General features: G+C 48.9%; 1 protein-coding gene across 4 annotated transcripts in view; it reads right to left on the minus strand.

The window, feature by feature from the left end:
- Nucleotides 1-13,282, minus strand: part of aadat (aminoadipate aminotransferase) — an 86,581-nt gene extending 73,299 nt beyond the window's left edge. The window contains exons 1-2 of one of the 4 annotated variants that reach the window (XM_072257102.1): nucleotides 13,179-13,282; nucleotides 1,441-1,512 (exon numbers count right to left, since the gene is read on the minus strand). In XM_072257102.1, coding sequence (XP_072113203.1) covers nucleotides 1,441-1,507 — 67 coding nt within the window. In that variant the 5' untranslated portion in view covers nucleotides 1,508-1,512; nucleotides 13,179-13,282. Of the gene's footprint in view, nucleotides 1-1,440; nucleotides 1,513-1,724; nucleotides 1,750-1,844; nucleotides 1,897-8,967; nucleotides 8,993-13,178 lie in introns of those variants that run through there. The other 3 variants (XM_072257104.1, XM_072257101.1, XM_072257105.1) reach the window with 3 other exon arrangements.
- Between the last annotated feature and the right edge of the window lie 1,957 nt (nucleotides 13,283-15,239).

The raw sequence follows: 15,239 nt of genomic DNA on the forward strand, positions 1-15,239 counted from the left end.
CCCGGAGCGGGACCGTGATTTGACAAATTCAGGGGGCGAGATCGATTGAGGATCGGTGACTATGGAGAAACCGTGAGCTCCAACTTGTGCACATTTGACTGTTTCGTTAAAGTGGACCCTCTTCTTTTTTTTTGTTCTTTTCTTTACTAACCCTTTAGTCAAATTAAGATTCATAAATATAACCTTTTAATCATGTGTGATATACTATTTGTTATTTTGTGGCACTGATTGGTACAGGGTAGCAAACTACACAGCATCCACACCAACAGGGGTTCAGGATGGGAGAGCGCCTCAGTCTCACGAGTCTGGCGGGGCGGGAGGTTGTTTTCCCTAGACTTACGCAGCCAAGGAAACCAGCGTGTTTCATATATATATTATATATACACATACAATCACAGATACATATATACACATACACACACACACACATATATATACACACACATACACACACACATATACACACATACACATACACACACGCGCACACACACACATATGTACACACACTTGGACAATAAACTTACTTTAAACTTTGAGCAAGGGAGACAACATCAAAGTTTCTTCACAATACTGCTTAGGACATTAGTGCACATTGTCCTGAATCATGCCTGCCAGCCCGAGCCTAGGTGGATAATCTACTCAAAAGGTCCCCGTACAGAACAAACAGTAAAACTCTAATAATCCATCACTCCCAGGACCTTGGTAGCACTGGACTACTGGATATTACACACTTCTATTTCACTCTTTTGTTTCAGACGATACGAGTGAATAAGTTTAACAATAACCAGAATAAGTTTTCCAGTGAGCCCAGTTAGTTTACAGGGAGCAGGAAACTGTGTCCCGCTCAGTTTAAAGGCCTTAATGAGTGCCACAGCAGCGTAACATTTTACAGTGCCAGCAACCAGAGTTCAATTCCTGCCGTTACTGTAAGGAGTTTGCACATTTCTCCATGACCGCGTGGGGTTGGTCCTTGCACTGCAGTATCCTCCCACAGCCCAAAGACAGATAGGTTAGTAGGAGATAGTAAGTTGTGGGCATGCGAGGCTGGTGCTGGAAGCGTGGTGACACTACGGGCTACCTCCCAGCACAAACTCGGACTGTGTTGGCACAAAACGATATACACTTCCCTGTATGCTTTGATATACACGCAGCAAATAAATCTCCAGAGCCAGTCAGAAATAGAACTCAGTGAGCTTCAGCTCACCAAACAAGCACACTGGATTCCAGCCAGCATTCCAGGTTCTGGCCTTTCAGCGGGCCCATTCACCCGTCACTGCAATCCAACCTCGCATGGACACAGATGGCGTGGAATGGTGGCGAGATGCGGAATGAAGAATTAAACTGAATGGAGGGCCCACTCTGCTCCTTTATCTTACACCGTCCTAATTGCCTTTGTTAATACAAGCGTGGAAGCGACACGACCATCTGGCTACTTACTCAGTACCCTGATGGGTGATAACTTTCGAGCTGCACTCACTGCGTTGATAAATCTTGAGTAATTCATGTTATCTGCAAAACAAATTCAAACGTGAGACCTAAAGAAACAAAACAGATGAACCACATCCTCAGAGAAAGAAATATGCTTAAGAAATCAAGGCAACAAACTTCTACTCTGAACAGTTTTAACCAGCGCCTTTCTCAATCTGTGTTGAAGATCCTGGGAAAACCAGTAAGTTACCAGACCAGCGACAGACTGCTGATGTGAAGAGTTCAATACTCACTCTGACAGCTGGGGGATTTAAATTCATGTTATTAAATAAAACTTGAGCTTAAAGTAGCAGAAATAGCCTCAATAGCAGTAGCATGAAGTTAAGAATTTTTTATGAACCTGTGAATCTTACCCATTCTCAACTAAATGCACCTCCTGAGCCGCCAGAACTGTGGACTTCAACCTGCTATTTGACACTTCCTTGCCAGTTAGTCAGTGCATGGGGTTAACAGTACGATCTCTGAATCAGGTTTATCATTACTAACCTCTGCTGTGGAACTTCTTGTTTTGCAGTGGCTGCGTGGTGCAGTACTTAAAAAAAAACTATAAATTACAATAAAGTATACAGTGGATTCCGGTTAACTAGGCCTTCGGTTAATTTGGGCAGCTGCTTATTTGGGACAACTTTTAAAGAATAAAATCTAATCAAGAAAATAGCCAGGAATCCTTTCAATTATTTGGGACACTAAGACACTTAATTGGGGCAGGAGACTATTGTTGAACAGTAATAAACTAGTGTCAGTCGCTAGTGTGGCCTTTGGATGCTACACTGCGCTTCAAGTGAACAGTTTTTAAAATAGTGTCAGTAGCATGTGCTTGTTTTCAAAGATCAGTGATTTTTGTCACTGATAGTTGGGGAGAAATAAGCAGTAAGATAATTCAGAACTGTTTTGCTCACTGTGGTTTCAGGTATTCAGGCTTAGAGATGCCAGAAATGGACTATAGTGTAAATGAAACAATTTCATTACTTCAACAAGTTAGGAACTAGGGAGGGGAGGAGAAGATGGCCGCGCGACGCAGTGCGCACTGCCTCTCCGGTGAAATGATATCGTATTTGTTAAATTTGTTAAATAGGGGCTGTGCACAATCCTGATTTGATGGAGACAGACATGAGAAGCACGGAGGAACATCTGGAGAAACTTCTGAAATGCCTGCTTCGCTGCCACTGCTACTGTGCAATCGAGAATCTCCGGAGGGGAAGGCCCCAGATTCTCAGCTCTGCCTGTTGCTGGCGGCTGGGGCTGGGATTGAAGCGCTCGGCAGAGATGGTGCTCGGTGCTCGGTGACGGAGGGCTGGTTGGAGGCTCAAAGTTTTCGGATGGACTGAGAGTCGGACTGTGGTCGGGTGCTTCCAGGGTGCTGCATCGGCAAATTTGCGGTGCTGGAAGCTCGTGGCAGGGAGAGTTTTCTTCCTTCTACCGTCTACGTGAGATGTTGGGACTTTCGAGAGACTTTGAGACTTTTTTTACCGTGCCCATGGTCTGTTCTTCTATCAAATTACTGTATTGCTTGCACTGTTGTAAATATATGTTATAATTATGTGGTTTTTGTCAGTTTTTCAGTCTTGGTCTGTCTTGTGTTTCTGTGATATCACACTAGAGGAACATTGTATCATTTCTTAATGCAATGAAGACTTGGAGGATGACACACAAAAAGCTGAAGGAACTCAGCAGGCCAGGCAGCATCTGTGGAAAAAAGTACAGTTGACGTTTTGGGCCAAAAGCCTTCGCCAGGACCGGAAGTGTCCCAAAAACATTTCCGCCTGAAACGTCAACTGTACTTTTTTCCCCAAAGACACTGCCTGGCCTGCTGAGTACCTCCAGCATTTTGCGTGTGTTGCTCGGATTTCCAGCATCTACGGATTTTCTCTTGTTTATGATTTGGAGGATGCAACTGTCGATAGCATTGTATGAAGGCAGTCCATTAGCTTCACTGGGTGTGCACACTCATTATTCATTTACAGTCAACCAAAAGTACGGCAGTCTATACCAAACTGAATTCTTCTCTTGGCAAGTATTAGAAACTAATACTCAGTTTTATAGTACTGTAGCACTATCAGTAGTGTTCTAATTTGTTCTGGGTGTCTCGCAAGATGACCCGGGTATTCCCTAACCGGAAACCTTGGATGAATTATGAGGTCATGTCCCTTTTAAAGGCTAGAGCTGCGGCTTTTAGGTCCGGGGATACCAGTCGCTACACGGAATCCAGGCGTGAACTCTGGAAAGCCATTAAGGACGCCAAGAGGCAATATCAAGCCAAGTTGGAAGCCCAGGCTAACCAGAGGGATGGCAGGGTCTAAAAGAGATAACTGGGTGCAAAGAAAAGGCTGGGAATATCAATAACTGTGGCGCTTCTCTTCTTGACGAACTTAACGTATTCTACGCAAGATTCAAACAGAAAAGGAGCGTCCCGCTCCCTCCGGATGAACTGGACCTGGTGGCATCGAGATTCATTGTCACCGAGGACGTTAGAAGGGCCTTCCTGAAGATAAATTCAAGGAAGGCGACGGGCCCAGATGGCGTCCCGGGACACGGGTTCTCCGGGCCCGTGCAAGCGAGCTAGCTGGAGTGTTTGCTGATATCTTCAACTGCTCCTTGCTTCAGTCTAAGATCCACTCGTGTTTTAAGAAGGCAGCGATAATCCCAGTGCCGAAGAAGAGCAGGGTGGCATGCCTGAATGACTATCGACCTGTGGCTCTGACATCAATTGCTATGAAGTGCTTCGAGAGATTGGTTATGGCACACATCAACCACAGCCTACTGGTCAACCTCGACGCTTTGAAATTCGCCTACCGGAGCAACAGGTCAATGACAGATGCCATCTCTCTGGCCCTACATTCCTCCTTAGAACACCTGGAGAATAAAGATGCACACGTAAGGCTCCTTTTCATTGACTGCAGCTCTGCCTTTAATACCATCATTCCAAATAAACTGATTCCTAAGCTCCGGAACCTGGGCCTTAGCACTCAGATCTGCAGCTGGATCTTCAACTTCCTCACAGACAGGACCCAGGCTGTATAAATAGGGGACAAGCTCTCCTCTACAATCACTCTGAGCACCGGTGCCCCACAAGGCTGTGTACTCAGCCCCCTGCTGTACTCACTGTACACCCATGATTGTGTAGCCAAATTTCCATCAAACTCAATATATAAGTTTGCTGATGACACAACAGTTGTAGGCCGTATCTCGGGTAATGATGAGTTTGAGTACAGAGAGGAAATTAAGAATCTGGTGGCATGGTGCGAAGACAATAACCTATCCCTCAATGCCAACAAGACGAAGGAATTGGTTGCTGACTTCAGAAGGAGTAGCGGACCGCACGACCCAAGTTACATCAGTGGTGTGCAAGTGGAACAGGTCAAAAGCTTTAAGTTCCTCGGGGTCAATATCACAAATGACCTGACTTGGTCCAACCAAGCAGAGTTCACTGCCAAGAAGGGCCACCAGTGCCTTTACTTCCTGAGAAAACTAAAGAAATTTGGCCTGTCCCCTAAAACCCTCACTAATTTTTATAGATGCACCGTAGAAAGCATTCCTCTAGGGTGCATCACAACCTGGTATGGAAGTTGTCCTGTCCAAGACCGAAAGAAGCTGCAGAAGATCGTGAACACAGCGCAGCACATCACACAAACCAATCTTCCGTCCTTGGACTCACTTTGCACCGCACGCTGTCAGGGCAGAGCTGCCAGGATGATCAAGGACACGACCCACCCAGCCAACACACTTTTCGTCCCTCTTCCCTCCGGGAGAAGGCTCAGGAGCTTGAAGACTCGTACAGCCAGATTTGGGAACAGCTTCTTTCCAACTGTGATAAGACTGCTGAACAGATCCTGACCCGGATCTGGGCCGTACCCTCCAAATATCCGGACCTGCCTCTCGGTTTTTTTGCACTTACTTTCCATTTTTCTATTTTCTATTTATTATTTATAATTTAAATTTTTAATATTTACTAATTTTATTTTTTTTAAATATTTAATATTTGTAATCCAGGGAGCGGGAAGTGCAGAATCAAATATTGCTGTGATGATTGTACGTTCTAGTATTAATTGTTTGGTGACAATAAAGTACAAAGTACAAAGTTCATTTAAATACTGTTTAAAACATTTCCATGAAACTTCAGCTAATTGAGTCAGCCAGTGCTAATCGGTGCAAAATGAACCGCTCCTGAGTATCCCTGTGTAGCGAAATCCACCATGTACATCTCTTATTGGAATTTATTTAATACTCTGGGCGCTATGGTTAGTGCAATGCTATTGCAGCTCAGAGCACTCCCAGAGTTCACAGTTCAATTCCAGCATCCTCCTAAAAGGAGCCTATACAGCCTCCATGGGGAATGTGTGGGGTTTTTATTTCATGGATTTATTAGTGCGGAACACAGCCTTCCAGTCCTTCAAGTTGAACTGCCCAGCAATCCCCTGATTTAATTATAGCCTAATTACAGGACAATTTACAATGACCAATTAACCTACCAACCGATGTGTCGTTGGACTGTGGGAGGAAACCGGGGCAACTGAGGAAACATACAAAGAACATACAAACTCCTTACGGGCAGTGCTGGGGATCGAACCCAGGTTGCTGGCACTGTCAAGCGTTGTGATCACTGCTACGCTACTGTGTTGCCTCCTACTGGTTTCCCCGGGTGCTCCCACAGTCCAAAGACATGTTAGCCAGGTTAACTGGCCATTGTAAATTGTCCCGTCATGAGGTTAGGGTTAGTAAGGATTGCCAGGGCCTGCTCCATGCTGTATAAATAAACAAACAAACAAACAAATAAATAAAGTAGTGCAAAAAGAGTGAGATGGTGTTCATGCATCACTGTCCGTTCAGAAATCTGATGGTAGAGGCGAAGGAGCTATTCCTACAACATGGAATGTTGTCTCCAGGCCCCTGTACCTCCTCCTCCTGCAGTGAGACTGCAGGTAAACATAAAATCAGGTCACTCGTTACAGGAAGGATGTGGAGGCTTTGGAGGGGGTGCTGAAGAGGTTCTCCAGGATGCCGCGGAGATGAGAGAGCATGTATTATAAGGGGTGACGGGGTGGAAGTACGTCTCTACCAAAGGAGGTGTAAGGCAGTCCTTCCCTCCACTAGCCCGCAGGTCATCTCTGGGCAAGGCCAAGCACCTGCTTAGCCCTCCCCCCTCCGCTCCCGGATCAAGGTCACGTGAAACCATGACAGATGGTCGTATGAGCAGCTGGTGCATATCACACGTCCTGGTTATGCGACACTGACGCCAGGCAGACAATCTCTGAAGAGTAATGATAATGGCTGGGGTCAACCATCTTGTAAAGATACCGCCCAGAAGAAGGCAATGGCAAATTACTTTTGTAGAAAAAATTTGCCGAGAACAATCATTGCCATGAGATCACGATCACCCACATTATACGACACGGCACACAACGGTGATGATAATGTCCATTAGAAATCATGCATTTAAGGTGAGAGGGGTGAATTCAAAGGAAATGTGCTCAGACATCCTACCTCTCCCGGAAGTTCTGGGAGTCTCCTGCATATTAATAGTGGCTCCCTGATGCCCGCAAATTATATACAATATCACGGAAATCAATTTTTTTGAGAGCGAGCGAGAGAAAGCAAGTGATAGAGCGCATGAGCGAGAGAGAGAGAGCGCAAGAGCAAGCAAGCGAGAGCGCGAGAGAGAGCACGAGAGCAAGCAAGCGAGAGAGAGAGAGTGCGAGAGCAAGCGAGGGAGCGAGAGAGAGAAAGCAAGCGAGAGAGAGAGAAAGCAAGCGAGGGAGCGAGAGAGAAAGCAAGCGAGGGAGCGAGAGAGCGCGCGAGCGAGAGAGAGTGCGAGAGCAAGCGAGAGAGCAAGAGAGAGAGAAAGCAAGCGAGAGAGAGAAAGCGTGAGAGCAAACAAGTGAGAGCACGAGAGCGACAGCGCACCATGGCAGAGTGTTCCAAAAAAATATAAAACGTAGGTCACCCCAGACTACACTAAAGTGTAGCCCTGCCTAATAGGGGTCAAAATAATGACAGTGTTGCTCACTGCGCTGTTTGCAACAGTGACTTTTCTATTGCCCATGGTGGGTTAAAATGTAAAAGACATGTTGAGGTGAGTTTAACAGGTGTCATTCATTCATTAGCATAGCTAACGTTATTTAAATGAGCTGGTTAGCTGCTAAGGAGCTACTCTATTGCAGACATTCCACCTCTCCCAAAGTCTCGTGCAAGTCGATAGTGCTACCTCCCTGAAATCAGTTTTTGCAGGGTGGGATGTCTGTGCGCTGCCTGGCCTTCCTCCAGCATTGTGTGTGTGCGTTGCTTGGATTTCCAGCACTTGCAGATTTTCTCATTTGTGAAATATGCAGGGCAAGTTTTTATTTTCCAGAGATTGGTGGATGCCTGGAATATGCTACCAGTGGTGGTGGTGGCGGCGGCAGAAAGAACAGGGAGGCTGAGAGGCTCTTAACATGGGGACAATGGGGAGATATGGACATTGTCTAGGCAGAAGTGATCAGTTTAATTGAGCATTTAGTTACTAGATTAATTTGGCACAACACGTTGGGCCAGAGAGCTTCTGCTTATGTTGTACTGTTCTACGTTCCAGCCTGCTGGAGGAACGCAGCAGGTCGAGCACCATATGTGATGGACGGAGTTGGGGGGGGGGGGGTTTCTGGTCGACCCGCTGAGTTCCAACAAAAGACTACTTATTGCTCTGGACTCCAGTTTCCAGAGGCTGCAGATATTGGGATCAGCAGCGAAATCTAAGTATCTGGGCTTTTTTTTTCCTTTGCCCCTTTGTGGTAAACCATGTATATATGTTGTAACTCGGTTATCTGTCTGGACACACACCTCTGCTGACTGCCCCTGTGGCTCCTCCCACAGAGTCCTGTATAAAGGTGTTCGCCTTGCCCCTTCCCCTCAGTCCGGGGGCAGACACTCACTGTGGAGGTCGTATTGTACAGCGAATAAAAGCCTTTCAGTATTTTACCAAACCTCAGTCTTTTGGAGTAATTGAAGGTGCTTCAATTTTATTTGCTGTACGTTTTAAAACATGGAACAGGCCTTGAGACCAGAAAAATTAGACCTCGATCCGCAAATGCCTGACGCTGGAAACGCTTTCGTACTCTGGCTGGCCTGCTTCGAAGTGTATCTAGAGGAGATTAAAGTGACCGACCCCGTAGCGAAGCGCAGAGTTCTACTCTCCAGGGTCAGTCCACGGGTTTATTCGCTGATCAGAGACCAGCCGAACTACGACGGAGCGATGAACGCACTCAAAAGATAATACCTGCGGCTGATAAACAGCGTCTATGCTCGGCATCGCTTAGCGACATGGCAACAACGGTCCGGGGAATCGAGTGCTGAGTTTGTCCGGGCCCTACAGACACTCGTGCGGGTCTGCAATTGCCAGGAGCTGACGGCGGCGCAGCATGCAGAACTCCTAGTGAGAGACGCCTTCGTTACGGGGACCAGGTCAGTGTACGTGCGCCAGCGGCTGCTGGGAAAAGCCAATCTTACCCTAAGTTCAGCGATCGAGCTGGCTGATACGTTGGAGGCTGCTCTGCATAACTCCGAGGCTCTCCAGGCACGCGATCCCCCGATGGCCTCGTGGGCGCCGCAGACCCCGCAACCCGCCGGCGAATCGACCTCAGCTGCAGCCAGTTGTGAGTCCGCGAAGTGCTACTTCTGCAGACTGGAGAAGCACCCCCGGAAACGCTGCGCGGCCCGACAAGCTACCTGTTCCAGCTGCGGAAAGAAGGGCCACTTCGCCAAGGTCTGTAAGTCAAAACCGCGAGCGGGATTGAGCAGCGGCGCGTGCGAGACGTGGGGGTCACCATCTTCCCTGCACACTGCCACCACGTGCGAGACATGGGGGCCACCATCTTCCCTGCACGCCGCCACCACGTGCGAGACATTGGGGGCGGCCATCTTGGTCGGCGCCACCTCCCACCGCCTACGACCAACGGATGCTCACGGGCCACCCCATCGCACCGGACCAAGACAGCGACCCCACCCTGGCTTCCGTGACCCTCGACCAAAGCGCTCCCCACCAGCTCGCAAGGTCAATGATGGACATCCTGGTGGAGGGGCACAGGACAAGCTGCCTGTTTGACACAGGCAGCACGGAGAGTTTTATTCACCCGGACACGGTGCAGCATTGTGGACTCATGATACGACCGGTAAGTCAAGAGGGTCACCATGGCCTCCGGGTCGCATACAACAGACATCCGGGGGGGTTGTGTAGCGACACTAGTGGTGCAGGGCACAGAATATCGGGACTTTAAGTTACTGGTCTTGCCTCAACTATGTGCCCCTGTGCTGTTGGGGTTGGACTTCCAGAGCCACCTGAAAAGCGTGACAATGAAGTATGATGGGCCCCTCCCGCCAATTACTGTCATAAATCCCGTTTTGTAGAGATATGTCACGTACCCCGCTACTGACCACACACACACACCGACCCGCGCATCCCACCCAACATCATGCCAACTGCCACACTACCGACACCACTTGCGGCCACTCCACCCTCAGGATCCCTCCCCCACCGCTGTTCGCCAACCTGACCCCCAACTGTAAACCTGTGGCAACTAAAAGCAGGAGGTACAGCGCGGGGGACAGAGCTTTCATTAAGTCGGAGGTGCAGCGGCTGCTCAGGGAGGGGGTCATTGAGGCAAGCACAAGTCCTTGGAGGGCGCAGGTGGTCGTTGTTCGGAACGGGGAGAAGAATAGGATGGTCGTGGACTATAGCCAGACCATCAATAGGTTCACGCAGCTCGACGCGTACCCTCTACCCCGCATCGTGGATATGGTCAATCAGATAGCACAGTACAAGGTGTACTCGACCATAGACCTAAAATCTGCTTACCATCAGCTCCCCATCCGCCGGGAGGACCGCCCTTACACTGCCTTCGAGGCGGACGGCAGGCTTTATCAATTCCTGCGCGTCCCCTTTGGTGTCACGAATGGTGTATCGGTCTCCCAGAGGGCAATGGACTGGATGGTGGACCAGGGCCAACTGAAGGCCACGTTCCCATGTCTGGATAACATCACCATCTGTGGTCACGACCAGCAGGATCACAACAACAACCTCCAAAAATTTCTCCAAGCGGCCAAATCTTTCAACCTCACCTATAACAAGGACAAGTGTGTATTTGGGACCACCCGACTTGCTATCCTTGGGTGTGTCGTGGAGAATGGAGTCATTGGCCCTGACCCCGACCGTATGCGCCCCTTGTTGGAACTCCCTCTTCCCAATACCCTCAGAGCCCTCAAAAGGTGCCTGGGCTTCTTTTCATATTACGCCCAATGGGTCTCTAACTATGCAGACAAGGCCCGCCCCCTGGTCAAGTCCACCACATTCCCCCTCTCTGCCGAGGCCCACGTGGCCTTCAACCGCATAAAAGGGGACATTGCCAAAGCAGCAATGCATGCGGAGGATGAGGCCATTCCCTTCCAAGTAGAGAGTGACGCCTCCGACTTTGCGCTGGCTGCTACCCTCAACCAGGCAGGAAGACCAGTGGCGTTCTTCTCCCGTACCCTTCAAGGCCTGAAATTCGGCACTCTGCGGTAGAGAAAGAGGCCCAGGCCATAGTGGAAGCTATTAGGCACTGGAGGCACTATCTTGCCAGCAAAAGGTTCACCCTGCTAACTGACCAGCGCTCAGTCGCATTCATGGTTAATAATCAGCAGCGGAGCAAAATCAAAAATGATAAAATTCTGAGGTGGAGAATCGAACTCTCCACCTACAACTATGACATCATGTACAAGCCTGGGAAGCTCAACGAGCCCTCCGATGCCCTATCCCGGGGAACATGCACCAGCGCGCAACTCGACCAGCTACACGCCCTACATGTAGACCTTTGCCACCTGGCTTTTCCACTTCGTGAAAGCCCGGAACCTGCCTTACTCCTTTGAGAAGATCAGGATGACGACCAGGGACTGCCAAGTCTGCGCAGAGTGCAAACCGCACTTCTACCGACCCGAAAAGGCACCACTCATCAAGGCCACCCGCCCCTTTGAGCGACTGAGTGTTGACTTTAAGGGCCCCCTTCCCTCCACCGACCGCAATGTGTACTTTCTTAACGTAATTGACGAGTACTCGCGGTTCCCCTTCGCCATCCCCTGCCCTGACACCACTACCACGTCAGTTATAAAAGCCCTGCGCAAGCTCTTCACTCTGTTCGGATACCCATGCTATATCCACAGTGACAGAGGGTCCTCGTTTATGAGTGACGGGCTGCGCCAATATCTACTGGCTAGAGGAATTGCAACCAGTAGGACCATGAGCTATAATCCCCGGGGGAATGGACAGGTAGAGAAGGAGAATGGCACAGTGTGGAAAGCCACACTCTTAGCCCTCAGGTCAAAGGGACTGCCGGTCTCCCGCTGGCAGGAGGTCCTTCCCGAGGCACTCCACTCCATCCGCTCCCTGTTATGCACGGCCACCAATGCCACCCCTCATGAGCGGCTCTTTTCTTTTCCCAGAAAATCGACCACTGGAACCACCCTACCAACTTGGTTGACGTCCCCGGGGCCAGTGCTGCTCCGGAAACATGCGAGGAGCAATAAATATTCCCCGATGGTCGAGAGGGTTCACTTACTTCATGCGAACCCCCAGTATGCCTACATGGTTTTACCTGAAGGGCGGGAGGACACGGTCTCCATCCGCGACCTGGTGCCCACAGGAGCTCTGGGCCCCTACCCTGAACACTCCGTGGTGACTATTGACCCCGTACCCACCAATGTATGTACCTACGAGACTCCGTGCACCCCAAACCCTATACAGACACCACACGACACTCCCATACCGGGCGCGACGCACACGCACGAGGGATTACCGACGCCTAACGTGCTGGCACCTGAAGTCAGGCCGGAGCCAGCACAACCGCCATCGCCAGTGCAATCACCGCCGGTGCTACGTAGATCACAGCGACGGACTCGACCGCCTGATAGACTTAACCTGTAAATATACTTCTTGTAAATATTGTCAGTCACTTCACCCCGCGGGACTCTTTTTTAAAAAAAGGAGGGGTGACTGTGGGAAACCATGTATATATGTTGTAACTGGGTTACCTGTCTGGACACACCCCTCTGCTGACTGCCCCTGTGGCTCCTCCCACAGAGTCCTGTATAAAGGTGTTCGCCTTGCCCCTCCCCCTCAGTCCGGGGGCAGACACTCACTGTGGAGGTCGTATTGTACAGCGAATAAAAGCCTTTCAGTATTTTTACCAAACCCCAGACTTTTGGAGTAATTGAAGGTGCTTCACCCTTTTTAGCATCTCCATCCACCAGTGTACGCACTTCCTGCTAAGCGAGAGACAGAATCTGCTGCAGCAGCTCAGCATGTCAGGCAACAGCTAAGCAAAACAGTAAATAGTCGACGTTTCGGCCGCAACGTCCACTGCCTGGCCTGTATTTGTGTCTGTCTGTGTGTTTCAGTAAGTGACATTAAAAAAAATAAACTGCAACTGCATGCAGCCACAACCCACGGGAAGGCGCAATACAAACTCCCACCCCTGTTAAGGCAGTAGCTGATTGGGCAGCCACGAGAATCCTCCCCGATGCAGTCACGACATTAGTCAGGAACACATTTAACTGGGGATTTGTCAATGCAGATTTCAGACCGCACCGGACTCGCTACCGTGTGGAAGCTGCGCGGTTGGGCCGGTGGGCAGCCCCCGCACCGCCGCTGCCCATTGCAAGAGCACTTCAACCCCGTGGCCCGCTCTCACCTGCACGGTGTGCCCGATTCACTGACACCGACACGCCGGGCCCTCTGCTCGCTCCGGTGCCGCCTCGACTGCGCTCCAAGGGGGCCGACGGGCGAAGTGCAACCGGTTAAATGCCCGCACAGATTGTGGGTGTAAACCCGGCTCAGCGATTATGCAACAAATACTCTGAGTCATTGGAAATTAACATTGGCATTTTTTAATTCGCTGTAGGAATATTTTCACCTGGATTATCAACTAGTAAGAACGGCGGCCCCGATTCCCCACTGCGAAGTTCAAAATTCAAAGTCATAGTCATACTTTATTGATCCCGGAGGAAATTGGTTTTCGTTACAGTTGCACCATAAATAATTAAATAGTAATAAAACCATAAATAGTTAAACAGTAATATGTAAATTATGCCAGGAAATAAGTCCAGGACCAGCTCAGGGTGTCTGACCCTCCAAGGGAGGAGTTGTAAAGTTTGATGGCCACAGGCAGGAATGACTTCCTAATGACGCTCAGTGTTGCATCTTGGTGGAATGAGTCTCTGACTGAATGTACTCCTGTGCCCACCCAGTACATTATGTAGTGGATGGGAGACATTATCCAAGATGGCATGCAACTTGGACAGCATCCTCTTTTCAGACACCACCGTCAGAGAGTGCAGTTCCACCCCCACAATGTCACTGGCCTTGCGAATGAGTTTGTTGATTCTGTTGGTGTCTGCTACCCTCAGCCTGCTGCCCCAGCACACAACAGTGAACATGATAGCACTGGCCACCACAGACTCATAGAACATCCTCAGCATCGTCCGGCAGATGTTAAAGGACCTCAGTCTCCTCAGGAAATAGAGACGGCTCTGACCCTTCTTGTAGACAGCCTGAGTGTTCTTTGACCAGTTCAGTTTATTGTCAATTCGTATCCCCAGGTATTTGTAATCCTCCACCATGTCCACACTGACCCCCTGGATGGAAACAGGGGTCACCGGTACCTTAGCTCTCCTCAGGTCTACCACCAGCTCCTTAGTCTTTTTCACATTAAGCTGCAGATAATTCTGCTCACACCATGTGACAAAAGTTTCCTACTTTATGGCACCATATACTACCCTCAGCTTTATTTGCAGGCATTCACAGTAGAACAAAGAAATAACGGAGAAGCAATGAAGAACAGTACACAGCAACCAATGTAGAAAAGAAGACAGGTTCTGCAAGTAAAAACAAATAAATAATACCCAGAACACAAGGTGTAGAGCCCTTGAAATTGAGGCCGTGAGATCTGTTCAGAGTTGAAGTGAGTGACGTTATCCACGCTGGTTCAGGAGCTTGATGCATTGAAGGGTAATAACTGTTCCTGAAACAGGTAGTGTGGGACTGAAGGCTACTGTACCTCCCTCCTGATGACAGCGGTAAGAAGAACGCATTGCTTGAATGATGAATACTTACCCCTGATATCTCCTCTGTACTTACTTCCAAGCACCTTAAATCTGTGCCTTCTCGTGCTAACTATTTCAGCCCTAGGAAAAAGCCTCTGACTATCCACAGGATCAATGCCTCTCATCATCTTATAACCTCTATCAGGTCACCTCTCATCCTCCTTTGCTCCAAGGAGAATAGGCCGAGTTTACTCAATCTATTCTCATAAGGCATGCTCCCCAATCCAGGCAACATCCTTGTAAATCTCCTCTGCACCCTTTCTATGGTTTCCACATCTTCCTGTAGTGAGGCAACCAGAACTGAGCACAGCACTCCAAGTGGGGTCTGATCAGGGTCCTATATAGCTGCAACATTACCTTTCAGCTCCTAATATTAGCACATTATACATGTGGTATAATTGTTTTTTCAAAATTTTTTAATAAGTTTCTACAACGCAACAACGAAAAAGAACAGTAAAAAAAGAGGTTTATACAGTGCAAAACAAACATACCAAATATACAGTTCATAACAGTTAAGGAAAAGCACCCATAGTAGAATCGTATAAAGTTAGTTACCACCCCACCCTCCCACTACCTAACTCCAAGCCAACCTTATGATATATAGAAAAGTTGATCAGAACTTTTATCATCACAGAGTTGTATTTATAAAA

The sequence above is a fragment of the Mobula birostris genome, chromosome 5 (genome assembly GCF_030028105.1).
Source record: "Mobula birostris isolate sMobBir1 chromosome 5, sMobBir1.hap1, whole genome shotgun sequence".
Lineage (NCBI taxonomy): Eukaryota > Metazoa > Chordata > Chondrichthyes > Myliobatiformes > Myliobatidae > Mobula > Mobula birostris.